Here is a 25,227-nt window from a genome sequence, read left to right as displayed (position 1 = left end):
AAAAATAATTTACTGAGTAATTTGCACAGAATTATCTGAAAATTTAAATACCATTTACATAGCATGTTCATTCCACTGTATATAACTACAGCTGTTAGGACACTGCACATCAGAAGGTGGGAGCTATGTGGAAGCTGCATGAACCAAATGGCATCTTTGGTCAGCAATTTTGCACTGCACTGCTTCTAGAGAAGTAAAAGTTTATGGCCCAGAATACCACTTTGTAAAGTGTCATGGTGTTAGGTGAGAAACAATAATCAGTGTATCACAAAGGTTTTTCATCACCTAGAGGCATCACAGGAGGCTGGAATGGCCAATAGAACAGAGAAACTTGGCCAACTAGTCATTATGAAAAGTCAGGTAAGTAATAAATGCAGAAAACAGTTGTGCTTATATTCGGCTTTACTGCTTGTCAAGATGCAAAACAATCTTGGGTCAGAAGCAGTTTACCATTTGAACTAAGGTTCTGACTACTACCAAAGTTTACAATTCCTCAGCAAAGAATCTCCCTACCAGCAAAATATGAGATATCACAGGAAAAAAAAAAAATCTGGAAGAGCTGTTCTTAGCATGTTTTCTGCCAAAACTAATAAAAGTTTAACCACATAAGTATCACAGAAAATTTAAATAAACAGTGAAAAGTGACTGTTAAATTAGGCTACTGCATTAAGCCATTATCATGTAGAATAAAAATTAACTGAGGTAAAAGATTAAACAATTAAAGCATGATGCTACTGTGCAAACATGTATTTCCTACTCACTAATGCTAACAAAACAGAGCTTTCTATTTTCATGTAAAGATTAGTGTTTCTTAAACACTAGTTTAAGAACTAGTCTTTCTCATTATTCAAATCTGTTGTATTTGTTTAAAGAAATAATAACCTAAGTAGCATCTTTCTGAAGTCAACATCTGTCGGAGTTCTACTGGATTGGAGCTGTGCAGCAGCACTCATCTTCACCTTCTGCTTCACTTAAGACACACTGAGGATTTCAACTGAATAATACAGTAATGGCAGGAAAAAATTTTCCTTGACCCCTCATTAATTAACAGTTGATTGCTGTACGTCAGTATAAGGCTTCACCTCCCTTTTTATAATTTGTTGCTATTTTGTAATTTTTAATCCTGACTTGTTTTAAGTAGGGGTTCCCTTGTATTTTTCAAGAATACATAATTCATATCTTTATAAATAAACTCCCTTTTCCCCATGCTGTTTTCCATACAGTTAAAATGCTGGCATTAGTGATAGGGAAACAGGGTGGCAGTGAGTTCCACAAATTTTAGAATTAGATTAAGAAAAAGGATTTTCTATCTGGAGTAGAGACGCAGTGTAAACAAAATTTGTGGTAAGTTCACTGTAAGCAGAGATAAGAAAGACGGCAGAGAAAATTCCCTTTCTAGAGCATGTATTTATATGTTCAAATCTACTAAAAGAAACATGCTGCATGGGTTAACAATTCATTGATTTCATATGGCTGTATTTGTTGAAGAAAAAATTTGAAATGAGCCCAAAAAGGCCACTGGTAAGGCTGAAAGGTAACCCAATGGCCTGTGAAGAGAAGAGCAGAGCAGTGGTGGTACCTGCACAGTGCTTAGCCAGTCCTTGTCCAGAGAGAGGACAAAACCTTGGATCACTGGAACTGGGTGTTTTGCTTCAATATGACCAAGGTTTTAACTCATAACTTTGTGGAAATGACACATAAGAGGCCTTATATTTCTGTGTGATGTGTTTAGCCTGCAGTCAAAATACCCGTGTCTACACTTTACCTCAGGCAGGCGCTCCCCAGGAGCAGACTGATAACTCGGCTCCCCCTGAGCACTGCCGCAGGCCAGGGAGCAAGCTCCAGCTCTGGCTGCTGGTCCCCACACCTCTTCACTACTTCTTCCCCTGAGCCCTCTTCAGAGCAATGGCTGCCCACCCCTTCAGGGAGAGGTGATCTCGGAGCGGTGCTTGGTGTGACATCTTGTCTGATTTCACCCTGTGTGATCTTCTAAGCTGCTCAAGCTGATTGTACACCTTCAAGCATTACTGCATCCCAAAACATGTAACACATGCCCTCACTTTCATGCTAGAAGAGCACCGTTCTCGCAGGCTGCAGTCCAGTTCCACGTAATTTCAGATACTTCAAACTGAAAGATACAGAAAAAAATCAGAATTACAGGTTGGGTCTATAGGGGTACCAGAAAGAGTCCAAGGAACACTGTGGGATGTGAATGTAGGAGTTTGCTCTGGAGAAGGAAACTGGCCTCAGCTAGTGTGAATGTAAGTCAAACCTTGGCATCAGGGACTTCTTTTTATTTAGAAACAGAAGCATGCCCTCTGGAATCAGGTAGTTAGGACCCACATCATTTTTACAGATAACTGGAGCTCAGATTGTCTTTGTGTGGACTACTGAGTCTGGATGAGCCTGGTACAGGCTTATCGAGACATGCTAAACCAGCAGCTCACACGCGTAATCACTGTTCTCTAAACAACCTGAGTCATCAAGATTGTCCCATCCAGTGCTGAGATGCCCCAGTTGAGACTCCTGTAAAAATAAAAGGATTTTTCTTCTGGATAAACAAAATTGAATATGTAGAAAAGAAAGCGCGTTTCTGTAACTTCAAACAAAATCTGGATTTAGGAGCAAGTGTCTTCAACAGTCCATGTCCGAGTAAATGAACTGTACCAAAGGTCACTAGATGTCAATGTTCTGTAATTCCTAGCCTTCAGAGGACCAAAGAAATCTAAAGAAATGGTTCAAGCTGAAGCATTTGGCAAAATAATGAGGTGAAAGGTTTTCAAAGTTTTCTGGAGAAAAAAAAACAGTAATTGGACATAATTCTTAAAATCTTCATTTAGGCATTACTAAATAAAAATGCTGTATTTCCATTTCTGGGCTATGAAATGTCAACAAAAGAAAATAGTGGTATAAAAACCAAAGAGCTGTTTTTCAGTTCTTCTCAGGACATAAGAGGTTTATTTATTTTAAAATCTGTGACACTGGCAAATAAGCTGTTCACTTTAAATAGCTTGCCAGGAGTCGTTTTGGTTGCTGGGTTGGGTTTTTTTCAGCTGTACTCATAGGTTAAATCAATATTGCTAGAAATACACTACCAGTTCAGCACAGATTTTTTTTAACAGTCCATCTCCTTACCTGGCATATTCTCACCCCATTAGAACAGCTCAAGGAACTGCTCCTGAAAATGCCCAAGGAGACTAAAAGATAGGCTTCAACTGATTGTTGAGGTATAAATGTCAGAAGCATAACTGATCTGTCGTTTTGGGAGTTTCATTGTTGTTGCTGCATCTTTTCCATCAGCCATTCCAAAGGGATTTCATTAACATCTCACTAGTACCTCTGACTAAGTAGGAATTTTGACTAGATTGTGAAAGCTTCTAGCAATAATCTGTTTTGGTGTGCTACTTACATAAATGCAAATTAAGTGGAAATAGCTGTTATTTACATTCTCTGGATGCAAGATTCCACTCCCTGATGGACAGGGAAAAAAAATGCCATTGAAAGAACATAAAGAGATTGGGAAAATGTGGATCTAGTAAAAATATATGCAGTGGACCACATTGTCAGGTGGTATAAATTGGTACAGCTTCATAGGTTTGCCCCATAACAATATAAAGGCCACCTGCCAGGAGGACTTGAAGAGCTTCATGTATTTCTTGGAGAAAGGGGTGGAGGGGGAGGAGTGAATGAACACACTGAAAACAAAAGCATATAAAAAATTGCATGTTTCAGCCTTTCATGCAATGGCTAAGAGAGGCAGGCGTTTTCAGAAAGAGTCTCATAGAACAAAGCCCCCATTCACAACAAGATTTTGCTATGGGCTCCTGTTAGTTTGAGATTATGTCTGGAAAAATTACAAAAGCTCTTGAAAAATGTAAGTAGCATATTCTAGACCAGCGTGCCTGAAAGTGGAGGACAGTGCTGGAGGAAAAAAAGCTTAGTGTGAAAGCTAACTCCTTCGGTGAACACAAGCTTTACCTTTTTATTAGCCTGGCAGAGGCTCTCCTGCATGTCCTCTGTACATGGTGCCCTTCACTTACCTGGAGCAGATCCCCGCTGTCACATGTTCCACCGGAAAGCTCACGCTCCCTCCTGACATGCCTGCTTCTATCTGTAACATCGCTGGCACCCACCTAGAGTAAAATGAACAGTAAGAGACTGCCTTCAGAAAAGGTTAGGCATGTTTAAAAATGTACACAAAACATGGCTGGTAATTTCATTTGGACCAAACCCAGTCAGGAACCTGGGCTAGGGCATTAAAGGTGAGATTGTTTTGGTGGGTTCTACCTTATAGAAGGGAAAAGGATATGATACAACCAGCACAGCTAAAGCTCAAGCACCACAGAAACACTCGATTCTTGGAGCCCACAGAGTGATTCCCTCCAGGATTAGTTCTGTTTGATTTGGGATTGCTTTGTGCCTGCCAGCACACAAGACCTCTCATAACACAGGCAAAGGTGGGACAGAAATTTCATTCTTATTCCATTTTAGATATAGACTCTTGCCTGCTGTTCTGTCTTATGCAAACAATGCACCCTATGGCTAAATGCATCCTTTAGTTCCTTCCCAGGACAGAGACTGATCCACAGCAGCAGGTTTTGCAGCTTCCTTCCCTCTAGCATGATGTGGCCTGAAATGCTGGGGAAAAATTCTGCTGTGCCTCAGGCATCTTTTTGGATCAAATTTCTTCCCAGAGGGATAATTTATCAGAGACACGATCTTTGAAGAGAATGCTAAAAGTAGTGTTAAAATTTTGAAATACAGGGCAATGGCACTGAAAGAAAAGATGTCTAGCCCAAACTCACACTTTATAAAAGGCTTTGCATATTTTGTAATAATTATGGATATTATTTCCCCTCCCCCATTCATTTGCAAAGACAGACAGATAATAACAAACTTCAGCAAGTCTGAATTTGGTTACACAGAGCCATCTGTTAATTCTGGTATATGGCAGCAGAGGGCATCTAAGGACTTCAAGTCGCATATGGTGAGGGATTAAAATCAGATGGCTGAAGGAGTCTCATCCCCAGCCATTCACCCCACCCCGTGACAGAATTTGCCACCTCACGACCAAACAGCTCATGAAGCTGCTCCTGAACGGCTGCAGTTCTGAGCCACTCTGAAACGGGGGTTGATCTTACACACCAGGCTGAATGCTGGAGTTGTTTAGGAGGAGATGTGCAAGTTAATATCCCTGCTGCAGGCGACACTGTCAGATCCACGGGAAGGACAGGTTCAGGTGCCCAATAAGGGACCATAGTAACTGTCTCAAGCAGCCTATCCAATTTTGTCTACTGCTGTTTGAGCTTTAATTGCCACACACCTGGCAAAACTGCATACAGGAGGGGAAAGCAATCCTGGAAATGGACAGGCAGTGCCAAGAAAAGGCGAGCTATGGACCGATGTTCTTTCCTTAACCAGGAAGAGTAGCCCTGTGTCTGTTTCCTCTGTTGAGCCCAAAAAATGCGAGTCTGTCTGCCTGGCCTATATTTCAGTTTACATCCTCCTAACATGACAATCAGTTACAGGATAATGCCTTGAGCCTTTTCTTGACAAAAAAACCCCAATCACTAATCATGACAAATAAAGAGAGAGAAGCTAGTTGGCAGCTAGCACTCATTTCTTGCCGTCTGTTCGGGTTTGTATGACATTCCATGTCCAGCCTCTCCTTATACTGAAGCCATGCCTGTCTTGAGCCAAAAGAAGCCAACATGTCAGGGGCAGGTTAAGCTCATTACCTGACACTAACACTTAATGCACTGATCTGAAAAACATATTTGATCCAAGCAGCATATACACATACCATGGGCAGCATATTTTCAATTAACGGTAAGAAGTTTTATATTATATAAACACATTAGTACATTTTGATTATCCTGTTATTCAAACTCCTAAATACAGCAACATGTCAGGCCTTATGCTGAAGTCTATTATAGACTTAGTCTGAAATTTAAAAGTGTCTCATGCCAAGGAAAAGGTTCTACAACTCATTTAATGATTCACAGTACTCCTGAAATTATATTCATCTGTCTGCTTTCCATGGCAGCACTTTCAATCATAAACACTTAATTGTAGGAATTTATCCTCAAGGCCAAATAGCTCTGGGTGAATTAAACCATCTTTAATGTAAGAACTAGAATGGTGATTTAAAATTAATCTTTCTCTGATGGGAGACCATTTATTCAGAAACACACTTTGCACTCAAAACTCTCTCCTTTGGAGATAGCCACTGCATCACCTGTTTTGACTTTCCTTATTTGTTTCGGAGCTGACTCCTTGCCAGTAAAGGAACTTTAATTACTTATGGATTGGCAGAGCACAGAAGAGCTGCCTGCATGCCGTCCGTCAGGAAAACTTTTTTCACAGACATTTCTTGCTCTCTTTTACTTTGAGAAGTAGGACTCGCAACTGGCAAGAAAACATCTCAAGCCTCCTCAAGCATAAAAGACTTGTTTTTTCTGGCAGCATCTAGGACGAGAATGCAAGATTTCACAGTGCTTTCAGCTGTGCTATCTCTAGGATTTTTCTAAAACAAAGACAAGAGTCTACATTTCTCCAAAAATCCAGAACTTCAAAAAGCGTGGTTGTGAACATGTGTATGTATAGGTGTATATGTATACATACACCTATACACTCTTTCTCAGGCATATACACACTTTCCTGGCAAAAAAAAACCCAAGATAAATATTAGTCACCAAATCTTATACTATAATCTGAATATTGAAATCCATAGCAAATATTCTCCTAGTAGTTGTTTAAAATGACTGCTATCAAAACAATTCTTGCCAGCAGTCTTTTTTTTCCTATGGTATTCAGAAGGAGGACGCATCATAGGGAAGAAAACACCATCAAAGCGTGTATATTCCCAAATGATCCTCAGGTAACTTTCAGCAATATTTTAACTAGTTCTAGTCAGACTGAAGTTGGGTAACTCATGAAATAACAAAGTGACAGACCGGAACTCAGCTGTTTATAAAGAAGCCTAACATAATATAAGGTGAAAACTGCTGTGTAAATTATCTTTTTTTTTTTTTTTATCCTTAGTGCCCTGTACTGCCACGTGCCACTTTTCCTTAACAAGTCCAGCCAAATTTTATGTTATTTTGGTTTTACTTTAAATTGTAAGTAGTAAATTAGAAAAACTATAAAAGCACTACATTTAATTTTTTTAAATTAAAGGTCCTAAGTGTGTCAAGACAACCTCTTACTCAATGCAGTTGAGGCCTTTAGATGCTACCGTAAATTTTAAACAGTATAAACAACATGATGAGAAGAGAGGATTTAAATGCCACATTTTTAGGGTCAGAGTTTCATGTTTGCCGGGGATTATCAGTCTACCTATCCACTAACTAAAGAAAATTATAATTCTTTTTCTCAACTTTCTCTGAAAGAAAATAATCTGGATGTTATTTCAGAGTACCGCTCTCTTAGTGCTATTTCTTGATGGTTTGCTTTTAAATTACAAGTGCTGTTTTCTTTTAGAACAGCACTGATTCATAGAAATTATTCACTGAATTTTTGATTATTCTCCTTTATCAAACGTATATTCTCAAGAAAGATAAAGCATTCACATCTGAATAGACAAAAAATGGCTGGAAATAAGGTGGCAGCTGGTTGAAATTGTTCTGTATACATCATTATTTATTTCATCAAAACATTCTGTTCCTCGGGCAGCTGGAAAGAGCAGACTGATCCCATTTACGAAAATACTTGTTTTCTCTCTGCTGTATTTATTATGTTTTAGGATCTCTTTGTGAAGTAAGCAAACCTTCCTCCTGACTGCTGAGTGAGAAATTATCTAAGAGCTCATGTTGCAGACCTTGTTCATGGTGTGGAGCTACTATTAACTTGTTCTAATTTGCTTGAGATAAAGGCTCAATATGCATATTTCTCTGCTCGAGAACCAGGCTGCCTGACCACTGTAATCACAGGATAGGGAGGAACCATGGCAGTTATACACTGCTATTTAGATCACTTTAGGTAAACAGTTGTCAAAATATGGTCAATACATGGACATATGTGACAAGCAATAGCTGGCCTTCTAACTAAAGCGGATTTTATCTGACCAAATGGTATGTCATGGATAATGGATATTCTGTGCTGCATCTTCAGGAAGTAAGGATGCAAACAGCAAGGAAAGGCCCCTTGTATTCTTCTAGGTAGCCATATAAATCTAGCTAAACAGATGAGTAAACCTTTCCAGCAAATCAAAGAAAATTTAGCAAAATCAGCTGGGCCAAAATGCATTACCCCCTCCTCCACTCATGTCATATTATATAAATAAATCAGCGTGCTAGCTCTCCAGTAAATTTGGCATACTTTTCAGGAACAAAGTGAAAATAATTTGTAGCAACAGGCACTTCACACTATTGTAAAAACGTTGTTGCCTCCTTCCTTGGTCATGAAGGAGATTTTTGCCTGAAGGAAAAATAAAAAATAAATCCGCTTACTGCTCCCCTTCTCTTTTTGAGCACATACATTTGAAAACAAGTCAGAAACATAATATATTCTGCTTGTGATTTTCTAGAACTCTTAAGGTTCATGTTTTCACTACTCATATAAATCTCAATTTAAAATATTTACTATATGGATGATATACTGCCCAAACCAAAATTTTCATGCACAGTAAAAAGTATCTGGAAAATAAATCAGAGATTCCTTAAATTTGTACCTTTCATCTCCAGTCAGATGATACAGCTCTAAAACTCACTCAGAAGCATACATAACTGGATAGATATAGGCAACATTTGTCCTAGAATTGCTACCCCAAAACACACAGACTAAAAATGAATAAAGCACTTGGTTTGAATTGTACTTACAAATTTTAAATCCCCATTTGTATAAGATAGTTTTCTCTTCATATTAGTGACTCTGTTTAGAAGAATTACTGTTTGTTACATGGCAGATTAGAAAACTTACTGTTTACATGATAGAAAACTAAATTTTCAGAGTCTGCTGCTTCTTTTCTTTCTCCATTTCACATCCTTCTCCTACTCCATTCTGATTTTTTTATATAGTAAAACACTTAAGGCAGACCAAGCATGTATGAAACATCCTAATGCCAAAGTAGCTAAAAAAGTAGCACTAAGTAGTTTCATGTACCACATGTGGCCCGTAATCCCAGAAGTAATTTAATTTAATCACCTTTTCTTACCCTTATTTTTTTTTTTTTCCTCCCCCGTGACTGTGTGAAAGACTCACGCAGAGGAGAAAACCAGCTAACTAAGATTGTTGAAAGAAACAGTGAAATAGTAACTTATTCCACCGAGCCTGTAGTACTGGTGGAAGTCTCATACCAGAGAATAAATGTAACTGTGAACCGAAGTACTCTTATGAGGTGCCAAAAGTGTCATTTAAAGATCGATTTGCAGTTTTAAAGTTTGAATTTCATTACTCTTGTAAATTTATCAGATCTTTACTACTATTTTTAAAAGACATTAACTTGTAATGAAAAAAAAATTAACAGCACTCTTGTTTAGGAAAGATCCTGCTGATATACTGCCTATTTAATTTTTATGCTACCTTTTTTATAACAATATCTGAAGTTTTAAGTAACAAATATTTACTACATTTTTCTGTTCTTGTTTCTCATTCACCACATAAATCATGGTCTTCCTCTCTCTGCCTTTAGAGCAGCCAGCTGTGCTTTTAGAAACAAATTATGATGACTTCAAGTGATGAATAAACAGCAGAAGCAAAGAAGTCTTGAGATACTATCCACATAAAAATGCCACTAATAAATAACATAGGGAAAGACAACAATGCTGTGAAAAAGCAGCTTTGAACCTAGACAAGATACATGTCATTAAGATGAATTAGTGAACTTTAAAGGAATAGCCCTAATCTGAACACTATCATACCAAAATAACGTATTTTTGAGCAAAAGCTCTGTGTCAGCATATACATTTACAGAAATATTTTAGTAATAAAATTAGATCTGTATTCCTTCTTTTGTTGTTGTTGTTCTTATGAACATAGTGAAGCCAGAGCAATTCTGAAAAAGGAAATTAGATTTTATGCAAGATCTCACATCATCGGTAGCAGAGCTGTCAACTAAATTTCAAAGGACACAGACATATTCTCTCCCCTCTTCACATCTATCCAATGAAAAGTTAGTGGGGATTGCACAAGAACCTCTGGAGGCTGGATCTGAGGCTATCTAAACTGCATGGACGAAAACAGGAACAAGAATGACCTTCAAGACCTAAATTGTTTTAAACCATTTCTGAGAATGCTTAAGTAAGAAAGCCCATGTTTGTTCCTCAGACCTTATTTTCAAACTGCAGTGCTGTCAGTGATTAAAACCACCTTTTTTCATAAACTGAATAAATTAAAAGCACCCAGGCATCATAAACAGATGAAACCATACTGACCAACTCACTTAACAAAGTATTTTTTTTTCCTCCGATGAATCTGCTTAATCACTAAATACAAAACTTATTTTTTATGAGAACTATTAACTCTAATACTCTTCACTCATCCCCTGATGTTTAAAAATTGTTAAGTAATATCTATTACAAAAGCATTCAGGGACTGTCCTCCACGGTCCTTTTTTTTTTTTTTTTTTTTCCCCCCCCTTTAAAGAAACGTTGAATTTCAGGAGTTCCTGGGGAGTATAACCCAAGGCAGGAGTGTCCCTGTGGAAGCTTTCTCTGTGCAGGGAAGCTGGCGTGCCGCTGCTGCCCCGCTCCCTCAACTAGACCAGCCTAATGCATACTAATTTATCTCTTTGGTAACAAAGGCTCACCCCCGATTTTTAAACAGATTCTTTTATATTATTCTTTTTCCTGAGGGTTTTAAAATGACACCCCTTAATCCTTTTCCCGTCAAACCCGAAAAATCCTCCTTCCCAAACACCGCCGTGCAATTTGCAGGGAGCCCTGACTTGCAGCCAGGTGCAGGGGCGAGACTAATACGGCTACTTTTGCTTTATTTCCCCTCTTTTCTTTCCTTTTTTTTTTTTTTTTTTTTTTTTTTTTTTTTTTTGTGTGTGTGTGTCTTTCTAAAGTCGGCTCGAGGCCGCCCGCACAGCGGCGGAAGGTGGCTGGTTACCGAGCAGCACCCGCGGCGCAATCAATCATCTTTTCGCCGAAAAACAGCTTCGGGTTTATTTAAAAAAAAAAAAAAAAAAAAAAAAAAAAAAAAAAAAAAAAAATCGCGGAGGGGGGGGGGAAAGGAGCGGCGCGCGCATCGGCGGGTAATGGCTGTTTGTAGCAACGAGGTATTTAGCGCCGGAGGGTGAAGGGGGGTGGAGACCAGGGTGGGGTGTCCCAGGAGCTTCGGCCGCCACAAGTCCCTGGCACAGAGCTGCTGGCACCGGCTCCTGACGCGCTCCCGGCCCTGAGGGCGGGCCCCGCTGCCGCGCTCAGGTGCCCGCGGCTGCTGGCGCCGGGCAGGCCGGGCACCCCTCACCACCCCCCCCCCCCCCCCCTCTCCCTTCAACACCACCACCACCACCACCCCCCCCCCCCACCACCACGGCCGCCGCGGAGCGGCTGGGAGGGCCGCGCTCTCCCGGTTACCTCGGGAGCTACCGGCGCGCGGGCGGCCGTTGGAGCCCGCCGGCGGGGCCGTGCCTCGCGGGGCGGCGCGCGCCGCCCCGCGAGGCACGGCCCCGCCGGCGGGCTCCAACGGCCGCCCGCGCGCCGGTACCTCAGCGGCCCCCGCCACTGACCTGCTCGCCGCGCGTCTCCCGCGGCTCTGCGGGCGGAGGCGGCGCGGGGTCGAGGAGGGGAGGGGAACGTACGGGGACGCGCGGGGCGGGTTAGGCGACCGCTGCCCCGGCGTGACAGGGGCGGCGGCTCGGTGAGGCGGCCCCGGCTGGCCGCGATCGCGGTGGAGGCGCCGGAGCGGGTCCTGTCACATGATGCGGTTCCTGGAAAGTTCCTGGAAAGCAGCCTTTGTATGTAGCCATCCCGGGAGGGGGGAGCGCGGGGGCAGGATGCCCTCGCCTCGCAATCAAAGGCGAACAGACCGCCCGCGCCGGGGAGAGGGGGGGAGAGGAGGGTGTTGTTTCCCCGGGAGCACCATCCTCCTCCGGCAGCGGCAGCCTGTCTGTCTACCCCAGCACAGCCCCGACGCTTCTCCCCGGCGGCGGGTGCTGTGCACCCCCCGGCCCCTCCACGCCGGCGGGAGCGAGAACGACCTGACCGCCCCACCTCCAGGCGGCGGCAGCGGCGGCTCCAGCCCCGTCCCGCCGAGCCCGGGTGAGTCCCGTCGTCGGTGCCGGCGCCGTCCCCCGTCCGTCCGTCCGTTCCCCCCCCCCCCCCCCGCGCCCGGTGCCCTGCCGCTCCTCGAGAGCGGGGAGCCTGCCGCCCTGCTCCCGGGACGGAGCTGCCGCGACGGGCGGGATGAAAGCTTCCTTCCCCTCCTCGTCCCTGCCGGGGGACGCCCCGCTGCAGCTAGCTGCCGCCGCCTCGCAAACCCTCCGTCCCCGCCAAGCTCCCGCGGCCGGGCGGGCGGCACTTCGCGGCCGGGCGCTCTCGGCGCTTCTCCTTCACAAGGGGTCACGCCCGGGTACCCCCGGCAACGCTGATCCCACCTGCGCTCGGGGCTTTGCGGCCGGCGGCCCCGCAGCCGCTCCGGTGACGGGCGCACCTGCGTCCGGCCCCCGAGACGGCGCCGGGAGATCCTGCGCGGGGAAAAGGGAACGGGGGTGGGCTTTGCCGCGGGGGTGCCGCCTTGGTGCCTGCATATGTTGCGGTAGATACCCAGCACAGCAACCTATCCGCTGCCACTGAAGTTTTAATTTGGAAAAGTTTCTGAGCTCCGCCGCGGAACTCGTGACGGGAGGAGCCACCTCGGCATAACCCCTCACCTGGAGGCTGCTGCGCTCACGGAGGCAGAGATTCTGCCCGGTTCGCAAGCACCGGCGTGGGTCCCGGTCCCCACCGTGAACCCCCTCCCCGCACCCGGCCAAGCCGGCGACGCTCCCCCGCGCTGGCGCCGCTCGGCTTCGTGTCGTTCCCGGCGTGTCGGTGGGAGAGCGAGGGGTTCTTTTTGTCCCTCCCGTTCGCTTCAGTTGAGCGGAAAGTTAATTTTTAAAAAATAGTATCAGCATTTAATGGAACGGGAAAAGCACGTTTCCTGCCCCAAGCTAAATATATCGCACCCTCCACCGCGCTGCCCCTTCCTCCCGTAGCTAAGCGGCCACCCAGTCCCGGGAGCCGGCGCTGCCCTCGCACCCGTCCCGCAGCCCCTCGGGCGGCCCGGGAGAGGCTCGCAGCCCCCCCCCGCCCGAGCACGCCGGGTTCCCCGTTCCTAGAGGTACGACTCAGCGTATGACCTTACTGAAAGGCGGCCCGGACCGTTCCGTTCCCCCGCACCGCGGCTGCCACCGGGCAGCGCCGGGGGCTGGGACCTGCCCCGCTGCTTCGTTACCCTCCCCACTCGTGCCTTGTGCTCGGCTCTCCCCCCACGACCTCCTCCCTCCCCAAACACCCCACCACCACCACTACCACCTCGCGCGAGCCCGCCTACCCCGGCCGAGGGAGCGGCACATCCGCGGGTTTGCCCTTGCCGGAAGGCTAGACCACCTTCCCGGGCCGCCGCCTCCGTCTCGTCCCGGGCGGAGGGGAGCCGGGGACAGGCCGGGCGGTGGCGGGGGGAGGAGATGTCCCTCCCCCGCTCCGCCGGGAGGTGATCTCGCCTCGGGTCCCTCCTCTGGATGCTGGGAAGTTCCGAAGCGGGAGCGCCTCTCGCCGGGCTCGTCGCTAACCACGCTCTCTCTCCGCTCGCAGGCGGCGACCGGGCCGGCGGCCGGGGCCATGCACCCGGCGCGGCGCTGAGCGCCCCGGCGGCGAAGCGGAGCCCCCTCCCCGCGGGCAGCCCCCGACCTGTGCGCCAGCGGGGCCGCGCCCGCCGCCGCCCTCCATGACCCTGCGCTCCGCCGGGTCCCTGGAGAGCGCGGAAGGCTCCGGGGCACGCTGGGGACACCCCGGGGCGGCGGCGCCTGTTGCCGACGAGTCCCGTGAGGCGGCGCAGCTGGCCGCGGCTATGGAGGAGCTGCAGCGGGCAGGTAAGCCCGGCTGACCGGCCGGGAACCGGGGTGGGGGGGGGGGTGGTGCGGCAGCGCCCGGGGAGGCCGGCGCTCGCCGGGGCGCCTGGCTCGCCGCCGCCCCGCGGTCCCGGGGGAGGCGGAGCGGCGCGGAGGGGAGCCCCGCCGGACCGAGAGGGGAAGCGGGCGGCGGGGCGACGCTTGTCGTCGCCACCCGGCGCTGCGAGGTTGCGACGGCGAGGGGCGGCGGCGGCTCCGACCTTCCGTGGACTGCGGCGGCCGAAGCGAAAGCGCCGGCAGCGCCGCGCCCCGGCGGCGGTCCGGGATCGGCGGCCGGGCGGTGCCGCCGGCCGGGCCAGCCGCGGCGTGGGGAGCGGGCGGCGGCGGCGCATCCCAGCGTACCTGCGCTCCGCTGGCCGGCGTGGCAGCGGCTCGCCCGGCCCCGCAAGATGCGGAGCTTGGCCGCGGGCGGGGGGAAGGGCTTTTGTCATCGTCGCCTCCCGGCTAGGACCGCAGCCACAGCGCCGAAGTTGTTTTCTTACCCCTCTCCGTTTCTGATTGCTAGACAAAGCTCACTTCAACAGCAGCCTGCCGAGAGTTACCAAAAGCGGGCTTTTTGCGGGCTGCCAGCGCGTACCGTGCGGACACAGCCCTCGCCCCGGCGTGTGCGCGGCGCGGAGCTGCGGGACGCATCCCTGCTACCTTACGGGCGGCCCGTGGGGTCGGCGGCTTCGGCATTAGTCTCGCAGGACGCTGGAGGAAAGTTTGTGCGTTTATACGCATAGATATGAAAATAAACAGTGACCTGGAAGGCTCTGTCAAAACGAGACGCATTGTAAAGCAAATGAATGTAAACAGCAAATGAAAATTTACAATGCCTGCAGGACTTTTGCTCTCAAACAACAAAGGAAATGGCTTATTACAAGTATACCAGCCAAAGAGGAGCTTTTAAAACAAACAAACAAGACTAAACAAAACCCTTCTTTCTCTCCTCTTTTAACAGGTTGGTACTGGGGCAACATGACTGTTGCTGAAGCCAAAGAGAGATTACAGGATGCCCCCGAAGGGACCTTCTTGGTTAGGGATAGTTCACATTCAGAGTATCTACTGACTATTTCAGTAAAAACATCAGCGGGACCGACCAATCTACGTATAGAATACCAAGATGGCAAGTTTAGACTGGACTCTATCACTTGTGTCAGATCTAGACTTAAACAGTTCAACAGTGTTGTGCATTTGATTGAGTACTATGTTCTTATGTGCAAGGACAGAACCGAAACACCTTCAAATGGAACAGTTCATCTTTACTTGAACAAACCTCTCTATACATCCGCTCCATCTCTGCAACACCGCTGCAGAATAGCTATAAACAAATGCACAAATCAGATCTGGGAGCTGCCATTGCCAACAAGACTAAAAGAGTACTTGAAAGAGTACCAATACCAGGTATAAATATCTTTTCTAAATGCCTGTAATGTAGAGTAACTTTTAAATGCAATTCTTAAAATCAGCCAAAGAACTGAGTAACTAGTTCAACTCAGCATGGAATTCACTATCAAAACAGTGGCAGTTCTGGGGGAAAGGTTTTTTATTTCAGATGCCACAGAGGGAGACTTTATGTAGAATAATCCCAGTTTTCATCCTCGGGGGTTTGACAAGGTGGCATGCTATTCTTGCGAGCAGAGAGAAGCCAGGAATCTGTCCAGATTATGTTGCTTTGTCAATGGCATAAAGTACTGCGCTAACTATCAAATGCTAACTGAAGCAGTGGGACGGTGAGAGACTGCAGAGTGGTCAGAGACATATGAGAGTGCACAAATATCTCACGTGTCTGATTGAAAGATTAATTTGGTGCTAGTGTTTGTATAATCCTCAAATTTTAACTGGATCACATTGTGATAATCTTGCCAAAGTTATGCAACTAATCAAATCCAGTCAAAAAGTGATCATATATTCCGTTTTTATTGAACTATAATTCTTGTGCTTTTCTGCAAGCAAAGGAGTACTGTAAGTAATCGGTTTAAAATACTGTTTTTCAAAGTTCTCTAAAAGCTGACCTTAAGGAGAAATGCCACATCTTTCATAGGAACCCAGTATGTTGCTGATTATACCAGATTGGTATCCCAGAATCTTTAACATGTCAACATCTTCCCAGTGGTGATATATCCATGTTATTACTATTAAGCCTCTTTTGGTTGAGGGTTTAGGACTGTATGCTGCAGACTTGCAGTTGCTCAGTTCCAATGTCAAAACATGGATATCAGCAGTTAGAGCTGTCTTCTACAGTGTAGAATGTTCTCTTCAGCTTGTTTCCCAAAATGTGGGGAAATATGATTTGGGGGCTTTTTTTGGAGAGGGTTTTGGTTTTTTTCTTTTTTCTTTTTTTTTTTCCTTCTAATTCACCACTGTAGCTATGAGACTATTACTCAATAAAGTAAATCAAATTGCACAACAATCTCCCAATCTTTGTATGTATAGATCTGCTACTCTTCAGGAAATGGTGATCTTATGAACCTATACAATTTCCCAGCTAATACTCAAATTAATGCGTATGTATAGGTGAGGATGAATACCCCTGCTTTGCCTTTGTGGTGCTGCTCAAAGGTATAACTGGATTATGTTCAGATTAGTGGTTTAGAGGCTGCCTGCTGAATTCCTGTAGGTAGGTATTAGCATAGGACGTTACTTTTTCTGCTACACCGATCCTCCAAATGGGAAGAAGGGACTAAGACCTTCTGTACCTGTTCCTTAGCCTAAATGTATTTAATAGGAGAAATACCCAGGATGAGAGTAACAAGAGAGCAGTAAAGAGAGAAACAACAACATAGATTCATCCTCAGTCAAGAATTTCACAGTTTTAACTCTTCACCTAGCTGACTTTTTAATTAAGGCAAATAGACCTGTGTTTGAACAAGGTGGGTTGTCAAGACTTGCTGTAATCTAGCCCTGCCCAGGCTGAAATAGAAACAACATAAAATAATCTTGTTTTCCTTGTGAATTAACTGCTCTGTAGTACTGTCAAGATGCTCTGCCCCTTCTCATAAACTCTGGGCCACTGACCATCTTATTTTGTTGCATCTAAACTCCCAGTGTTATGCACTTCATTTTGTTGTTAACATGCTGGCAGAAATGAGTAGCACAGCCACTGGGACAAGGAAGACACCAAGAACCCGAGGCAGAGAGGGATGGTCCCTTGGTATGACAAATACTGGATATGTTGCTATTCTCTTTGTGAAAAAGGTGGCTTTTCTCACTCCTCCTCCTCCATGGCTTCAATCCTCTCTCCCCATTTTTAATGCAAGCTTTAGAATAGAAATGGGGGGAAGTTTTCTCCTGAAAAACAAAACAAAAGCTTTTGTTATGTAAAATTTTTCCCCATGCCCTGCCAAAATGTAGCAGATTGTTGGAAGTTTTTCACCTAACACTGCGACCACCCTCTGGTTCTCATCCCAGAAGAGCTCTTGTATTCCAGGTATGTGTTGTAATCACACAGTTCTTCCGTGTTTGTCATCTGTCTTGCTAGGATCTGCCACCCTGAAGCTGAGGAGCTTTTCCTGTGAGCAGTGACTCTGAAAGAACCGCACTCCTGGGAACACTTTTCATTCTGACAAATCTGTTTTCTTACAGTTCTTGCCTAGCTCTACCTTGAGATGAGATAGCTGCTATACGGAATAACTTTTGTTACAGTAAGAAACATTCTAATTTGCTGCTACATTTTTTTAACCAAGTTGATACTTGGCTGTGATACACTTGGGATCTCAGTGGTGAACACATTATACTAAGATACTTTAAAATAAGTTCCCTCCAGGCTAGTCACTGGCCTGGGCATTTAATATCACAAACACCAATGTTGGAACAAGTAGACTGAGAAGGTAAGAGCTTTGGGGTGTAATAACACAGTTGCATTGTACATATAAGAAATGATTTATGGCCTATGGCTGGCAGCCTACTGTAAGCAGTCACCGGCCAGGTATACCCCATGGCAGAGCCAAGCTCGGAGGAACAACATGGGGCAGATGCAGGGCAGATCGCTGGGCTTTTTGTTAGCAATTCTCCAAAGGACAAGGGCAAACAGCAGGCTTAAGGAGTGCTAGTAAAGTGAAAGGTGGTGATTCTTTTAATAATCAAGAGTAGTTACTGTGATGTGGAATTAAGTCACCAAATGTTGAGTATACTGACTCATACTTTCTATCATTTGTGTTAGTTACTGTGAGGAAAAGTAGGGTCTGCAGCTGTGATGTGCTCAAAGCAGAGAACAATATTTTGAACAGACTGGAGGGGGAACTAGTCCGCTTTGTATGAAAGCACAGTTCTTGTCCTCATTAGGATGCCAGCCCTAGGGTTGATGCATTGCACTAGTAAAACTAAACCACACTATAGCTTGCTGAAAGCTCAGTTTCATTCTAACACAACACAGAGGAATGACTTGTTCTGGTACAAAAAATCCAAGGATAGCACATGATTAGATTACAGTGGTGCAAAAATCTTCCACGTAGACCTTGTGAATTTTCAAGCACAATCATGTTGTCCAAACATTTTTTTTAAAGTTCCAGTGCTCTTTTTTTTTTTTTTTTTTTTTACTTTATGGATCTTGTTGTGGCTTGTTTGCAGCACTAGCTTTTAAATTGCTGGCCCTTCAGATTCCAAAAATTACTTCTAACTGATATATGTCATCTTGAATTGCTAGTACAGAGTGTTCAGTGAAGCCAGTTTCACAGGTTCAATGCCCATGAGTCAACCAAAAATCATGATAAGGACTTTAATCCTAAGCCTTTTTTTTTCAGCCTATGTGTTGGTTTGGTTTTTCATTTTTGAGTCTTGATGTTTCTTATTTTCCATCTTATACCTGGAATGTTAGTTGCTGAAAACCTCTTCATTTTAATTAAAGGAAAGCTGAGAATCCCACAATCCTAAAAGCTGTTGCTTGAAAAAAAAAATAAAATTGCAAGATGAATTATGAAAATGGAATTGGTGACTGTATTTAGTTTAGCACTAAACCTAGCAGAAGTGTGAACTACGGCTCCATTTTAGTTGTACGGGCATTTTCCTGCTGCTAGTATTATCACCAGAAACAGAAAATGGTTCAAGTACAAGATGGGTGGGTAGAGTGGGAATGTAACCAAGCAGCTGCACCCATTGCATTAGAAGTAATTTTATTTTAATCTGATCTAGTCAGTATTGTCCTAATTATATTTTATGTAACCACATTCTAGATAAACAATATATAATTATTAGCAAGAGGGAAAAATTGTTCACTAGATTGTTCACTATGGGGGCAGAGGCATTTATTTTTATATCTTAAAACAATCTAGAACTTACTCCTCATTAAAAACTGTGGAGCTTTAGAGTCTGAGACTCTTATTCAGTCTCATCACCTTATGAAAACAGAGTCTACATACAATGGGAAGGAAAGGGTTCTGTAGTTGCATGATTTCCTGTATCTTAGTCACCTCTCGTGTCTTAGCAAAGTGTTCCTGTAGGTAAATTACCTTGTTAAAGAACATAGAAAAACTTTATTTATTTACATGCTCTATTCAAGAGCTTTTTCTTGTATACCTGATAAAATTCCTACGGATTTTTCCTTTGGCTATAAGCTTAGGATCTAGCAGAAAGTAAGCTGAGTTGCATCAGGGCTTTGTTGTTCTTAAGCCAAAACACATGATGGAAATGGAAAGAAATACCTTTAGATGTGGGGGTTGTGTCTAACAGTCATTTAAAATAAAGTAAAATAAAATGTTTGATGACTTGGCTGTCATTAAAATAAATCTTAAGTATCATATTGACTGCTAGCGGAAATAAGAGGAACTTTTAAAGTTGTGTTACTGCTTCTCAATATTTATAAGAAACTCTTCTGTCGAAGTTTTATTTTTTAAAAACTGTAGAAATAAAGGAAACTTTTAGTATATAAACCATGAAATTTCCAAATAGAATAACTAGAAATTACTTGAAAGGTCTGAGCTGGGTAGTGCTGTACACTCAAAGGAAGTGGGGATGACAAGCTACTTTGGTATCTCAGCCTAGCTACTGGAAACCACTTCTTTATTGGTGTTAACTTCGGCAGGTCTCCGTATTTTACTAAGCCCTTAGCATGAGTGAAAATGCCTGGAAACAACATTGCACCGACACATAACTTCAGTCACCAAGGTCTGAGCTCACTTTACAACATGGCATTTGCCACAGTATTACTGAAATCGGGTAATTTCTACAACGGGCTGAAATCAGTCAAAGAAACTGGGAGGCAGAGTTGGTGCTGCCAGGGGCTGTGAAGGGCATCGGTGCCGACCATCGCTGGTGCTTATCTGCTGTCTTGGACAGAGGTCATGCTACAAGCTAGGTAAAACACAGCTGCTGGGAAACCAGATGAGAAGCTGTTCTGCTTGCTGAGGAATTATTTGTCTGGCTTTTGGTGTTTGAGGAGGGACTGAAGGGAAAGAACATAGAAAAGCCAGCAGCTCCTATGAGAGGTGGCACTTCTCATGAGGTATATCAAATAACTAACCATCAGGACTAGTACAATGCTGAAAGGTGCGTTAGTAGAGCTGAAAGGTCCAGGGGAGTAACTAGTGTCAGCAGAGTTTGAAACCACATATAAGCAAAGTCTGGCTAGATAACTGAGTTTCAGGGGAAAAAAAAAAAAAAAAAAAAAGCAGCTTATGGCAAAATCAGTTGGTCCTGGTCCCAGGGTTGCCAAGAGGGGAAGGGATTAACTGTTTATTAATTAGGTTACCTACAGGGCTTTGAAGTAGCCAGTGCCTCTGAGAAAGTCTAGGGAAACATAAAAGCATATCACCATAATTATGGTGTTTAATCTGCCCAATAAACTGTGGATTTATTCCACTTAAATTCTATTTTTAAAAAGGACTGCACCTGTGATTTGGTTTGGTTTGTTTTCTTCCATAGTTGGAGCCATTAACCCTCCAGAAACTGAAATATCAAAATAATACCATTACCTTCTATGGCATTAAGGAGGAATAAAATGCAGGAGCAAAAGCTGTTTATATTAGCATAAGGAATAAGCTGGCATTTAGTAGGAAAAAGTTCAAACAGGTAATACTCAGGAAAGGTTTAGTGCTGAGTGCCGCAAAGAACAAAATACATTTAAAGAAACCCCGATTCAGTGTTCCTGCCTTAATTTTTCTTTCACTGGCAGGCAGGGTTTATGTAAGTAAATCCTTTTGTTTTCAGTCAAATTGTTCCATAATTGATGTTTTATAGCTGAGCATTGCAATTTGGTGCACTGTCCGTTAACAAATAGTAAATGCAGAGCTATGTTAAATGTGGAAAAGATGCAAAGCTCAGTGGAAATTCTTTTGGCTTTATTGAGGCTATTTGGATCAGGCTTGCTAACAAGAATTATATAAAAACCAGTTGTAAGACTGATAGTTGAAAGCTGTTAAATTCAGTTTCAAAATGATTGGTTACAATTTAATTGTATCTCTTTAGGTTGCAGCTCTGAAATCGGATCTGTTCAGCTGAATCTCTGTACCGACACTCTGTCTCAGGGGGAATCTCCAAATTTGGGGGATCATTCTGGACACCTGTATTAAACACATCATGCATTTGCTTTTTTCTTACCTGGTGTGCTGCTTGACACAGTCTGGAAGGGCAGAATAAGTTGTGGATCAACTGTTAGTGTTTATAGGATTTTTAGATGGTTCATTTTCTTTTAGAAGGAACTGTATTAAACAAGACTGAGCCTATATTAGCTGCAATTTACGCATCTGTAAAGCGGGCAGTGGACTTAACATTTTGTAATTTATCAGCGTGAGGTGAAAAGTCACTTATATTTCAATTAACATTGGTAGGAATTTAAGCTGCAATGATGGCAGTATCTTTGACTGGCTGCATTGCTAGGAAGAGAAAAAATGTTAGGAAAGTGAGATTCTTGTCTAACTAGATTGCAGTGGAAGTGGCATCGCAGATCCTTCGTGAGCTGCAGCGCTTCAGATGCATGTTGTCTGTGAGGGAAACTGCCAGTGAGAAGATAACTGTTTTCTGGAAATTCATGTTTAACTCCCCTGATGGAGGATGCAGTGCCTACTGCAGGCTGCTTAACTAGCCCACTGTAACGATGCATGCAGACAGGTTTCATTTTGAAAAGGAACAAAATACAGTAAGTGAATTTTTAATCAAAAGGCATTTTTTGTTTGAAAACAGGACATATGGAAAAAGTACAAGCAGTGGCAAATCCTTTGCTAGACTACCTGTAAAAACTTTCCATGAATCATTACTAGCTCCTGAAAAGCTTAACCTGAAAGTAAGAAACTTAAAAAATATAGGTACTATATATTTGTCCAGCTCAAAGCCTTTGAAGATTGCAAAACCCACTAATTCTCCTCCTAAATAAAACCAACCTTCCAGTCTTTTATCTAAAATGCTAGACAACAATTTCATATGCTTTAATTTGCAAACAAAAGATGAAAAGGTTTCAGACTTGAATATTAAATTCCCTTTACTTATTTGTCAATGTTTGATTTTCAGGCTAATTTGTGAATTTTCTTTGTTCTCACATTATTTAAAACGGTTGCTTTACATTTAAAAAATAGTTTCATAGGTCTGGAAAATATTTAGAGGCTTGCAATATTTCATCTGTCTCCGCAAAGCATCTTTAAATTGAACTTCAAAAACAAACAGAGAACTACCTTAATTCATATATTTAAAGAAAATGGACTAAAAATTCTGAGAAATACTGAGTCACATTTTGCAAATATTAATTGCAGGTTTTTTATTACAATCGTTGCAGAGATTCTTTTCTTCTTCTGTAATGAATAAGAAAGTTTCACATTTGATGACTGCTTCTTTTCTTACAAGTATTCTGCATTCAACTTTTGACTAGAGATTATTTGTATCAAAGTAAACAGCATTAAGAATTAGTTCACTGCAGTACTGCTAATAAACACATTTTTATTACTGAAGCAAATCTGAATGTATAGACACTACTCGGTCACTTCAAACCCCGTGCTTTAACACATTTTGAAACTTTCTGTACTATATTTCATATATTTCACCTATATGCTGGTCATGCCTTTTAATAAAATAATACTTTTAAGGAAGTTCACAACACATCAGATACATTCTATATTCATTGCTGTCTTCAAACTGCATTTAATCTAAAGCTTTTATTATTTCAGTGAATGGGAAGTTATGAAGTATTAGAATAAGCAGCAGCGCAGGGACCGAATCCCTTCAGTGATTCACTTCAGTCCTGCCTGTCACCTTTTCTCTGGAGCGGCAAGGAATCACTTTTGGAGTAGCACATGCCACCTGAAGAGTGACACCCCCTTGCAACCCACAATACAGTGCCCTAAGCCCAGTCTACAAATTGAGCAAACCTTCCCTTCCGTGGCATCAGCCTGGTTTTTGGTGGCTGGAGCAGGAGACCTGGATGTTGGCATTAGGCAGGGCCACGCTTGCAAAGGGAAATGCAACAGGGACCAGTGTGAGGAGGGAAAGGGAAAGGGAGGAAGGGAAGGGATTTTTGCCTGGAACGGCAGTGGATGGCAATGGCTTGCAAGAACCTAATCTGGTCTTCAGGCCATGGAGTTTGGGCCACCTTGACTCACATTTTAACTGTTTTTGAGATACATCAAGTTCAGAAATGTTTTCTGTGCTCTTCTTTCTAAAAATCACAGGCAACCATATATGTTGCATTTTTTTCCATCTTCATTTCAGAGGTTTTGTGAGAGATTTAACCAATTAGATGTTTTTAATAAACAAATCTAGAGGCTCATATTTCTTTTCTTTTGTCCTTAAAGTTGGAATGCTGTCCTACAGACAATTGAAAACAGCCTAGCCCTAATAGATTAAATCTGCTTGCACTAGTTTTAAAAAGACATTTTGGCTCTTGTTATCAGCAGAAACAAATTAGTCTGTAGAAAACAAAGCAAATATGTACATGCTAGGATACAGCTTGACTCTGACTAGCATAAAGGATCCTCTCAAAAGCATTTTTTCTAAAAGAAAATCTCATTATACTTGTACAGTTTCTAAAAAGACTTGAGACTTTTAAGTGAGCTTTAAAAAAAGTATGATAAATTTTAAAATCTGGTATTCTGACACTTAAAGAGAAAAGCATTGTCAGAAGAGATGCTGTTTAGCTTGGTTCCCACAGGTTTGGACTTTGCGAGCCCGAATTCAGCAGTTCTCAGAAGTGTGGCCTGATGACCATCGGTGATTCCCCAATCCACAGAACCAGAGAGAACAAGGTTTATAGTCTAAAAGTCTGATGATACCGATGTGCAGGATTGACTGTGGTCCATTCATCTACAAAGTCTAGGAAATACTTCTTTAATCTAGATGGTTAGTTTTCAGATTTGAGTCGAGTCAGTGGGGAGCTGAGCTGAACCCAAACTGGCTCAAATATATATGTGTGTGTGTACAGATATATATATATATATATATATATATTTGTTTGTCCCTAAAACTGGAATAGAACTGAACCACCCTTCTGAAGTTTTGTTGAACTCAGACCAGAACTGAACTGGAAGAACTTTAGTCAGGTCTAAACCCAAAAGTTTTAAGGGATTCTCTCCTTGGACTTCCCTGTGCACATCCTTATTCTGTAACTCATCCTTATTCTGTAAATCAACACCTGGGGTGCATGGCTAAAGATGAACCTGAAACACCAGGAGCGTATTACACTTTCCACTAGTGAATTTGCAGCTCTAGTTACAAACTAGTGGAAGGAAAAGGAAACATCAGATTTTCCCTTTAACCAGATTTGGACTTCTGCTGTCACCCTCTTCCTTCCTAAGCTTATCTGTTTCCTTTCACTGCTTTCCTTCTTTGCAACTCTGTTTAGACTGTAAGCAAAGACGTGACTAAATGCTGGCTGTACGACTGCTACCATTTACTTGAGCAGGAACTGGAGTTGCTCCACGTATATCCATGTTTTGCTAACTTTGTAAGATATTCTTGGACAGTATAAAATAAATAATGCTAATTGCCTCATCTGGCAAAAAGATACAGTAAATGTAATGGCTTGTCTTAATTTTTGATTTAAAAATGTAGGCACGTAATCTGCCATTAAATGCAGCTGTCAGGATTACAATTATGTGATATTTTAGTCTCCCAAGTTTGGTCACTCCAATTCCAGATATAATACAGTTCCTTAGATTTTGACTGGAAAAAAAAAAAAAAAAAAGCTGGCAATTGGAAATACAAGAAGCTAAGAAAGGAAACTTTCAGTACCCGTACAGAGCTGCGCTGAGGAACGATCATATAGGTGGTTT

The 25,227-nt window shown here is 43.4% G+C and overlaps 1 protein-coding gene and 1 long non-coding RNA gene across 4 annotated transcripts; one reads left to right on the top strand and one right to left on the bottom strand.

Moving 5' to 3' along the window:
* Positions 1-384: 384 nt before the first annotated feature.
* On the bottom strand, positions 385-12,644 carry LOC141959188 (uncharacterized). Of its 3 annotated transcripts, none has more exons than XR_012633403.1 (3): positions 12,542-12,644; positions 4,041-4,133; positions 385-2,128 (listed from the first exon to the last, which is right to left on the bottom strand). It is a non-coding gene; the product is annotated as an uncharacterized LOC141959188 (long non-coding RNA). The 3 variants fall into 3 exon arrangements; XR_012633401.1 differs by lacking the exon at positions 12,542-12,644 and adding an exon at positions 11,675-11,808; XR_012633402.1 differs by lacking the exon at positions 12,542-12,644 and adding an exon at positions 11,523-11,585.
* On the top strand, positions 12,158-19,036 carry SOCS2 (suppressor of cytokine signaling 2). Its single transcript, XM_074902744.1, has 3 exons — positions 12,158-12,206; positions 13,740-14,017; positions 15,000-19,036. The coding sequence occupies exons 2-3, from the start codon at positions 13,873-13,875 to the stop codon at positions 15,446-15,448; spliced, it is 594 nt and encodes a 197-aa protein (XP_074758845.1). The 5' UTR covers positions 12,158-12,206; positions 13,740-13,872; the 3' UTR covers positions 15,449-19,036.
* The last annotated feature ends 6,191 nt before the right edge of the window (positions 19,037-25,227 follow it).

The sequence above is a fragment of the Athene noctua genome, chromosome 3 (assembly GCF_965140245.1).
Source record: "Athene noctua chromosome 3, bAthNoc1.hap1.1, whole genome shotgun sequence".
In the NCBI taxonomy this organism is placed as follows: Eukaryota; Metazoa; Chordata; class Aves; order Strigiformes; family Strigidae; genus Athene; species Athene noctua.
Note: the sequence above shows the minus strand (reverse complement) of the source record. Positions and strands in the feature narration are given on the sequence as shown.

Excerpts from the sequence above, each read along its gene's own strand:
- SOCS2 (XM_074902744.1), top strand. The coding sequence starts at position 13,873 with ATGACCCTGCGCTCCGCCGGGTCCCTGGAGAGCGCGGAAGGCTCCGGG. Across the intron at positions 14,018-14,999 it reads GGAGGAGCTGCAGCGGGCAG|GTTGGTACTGGGGCAACATG; the intron begins GTAAGCCCGGCT and ends CTCTTTTAACAG.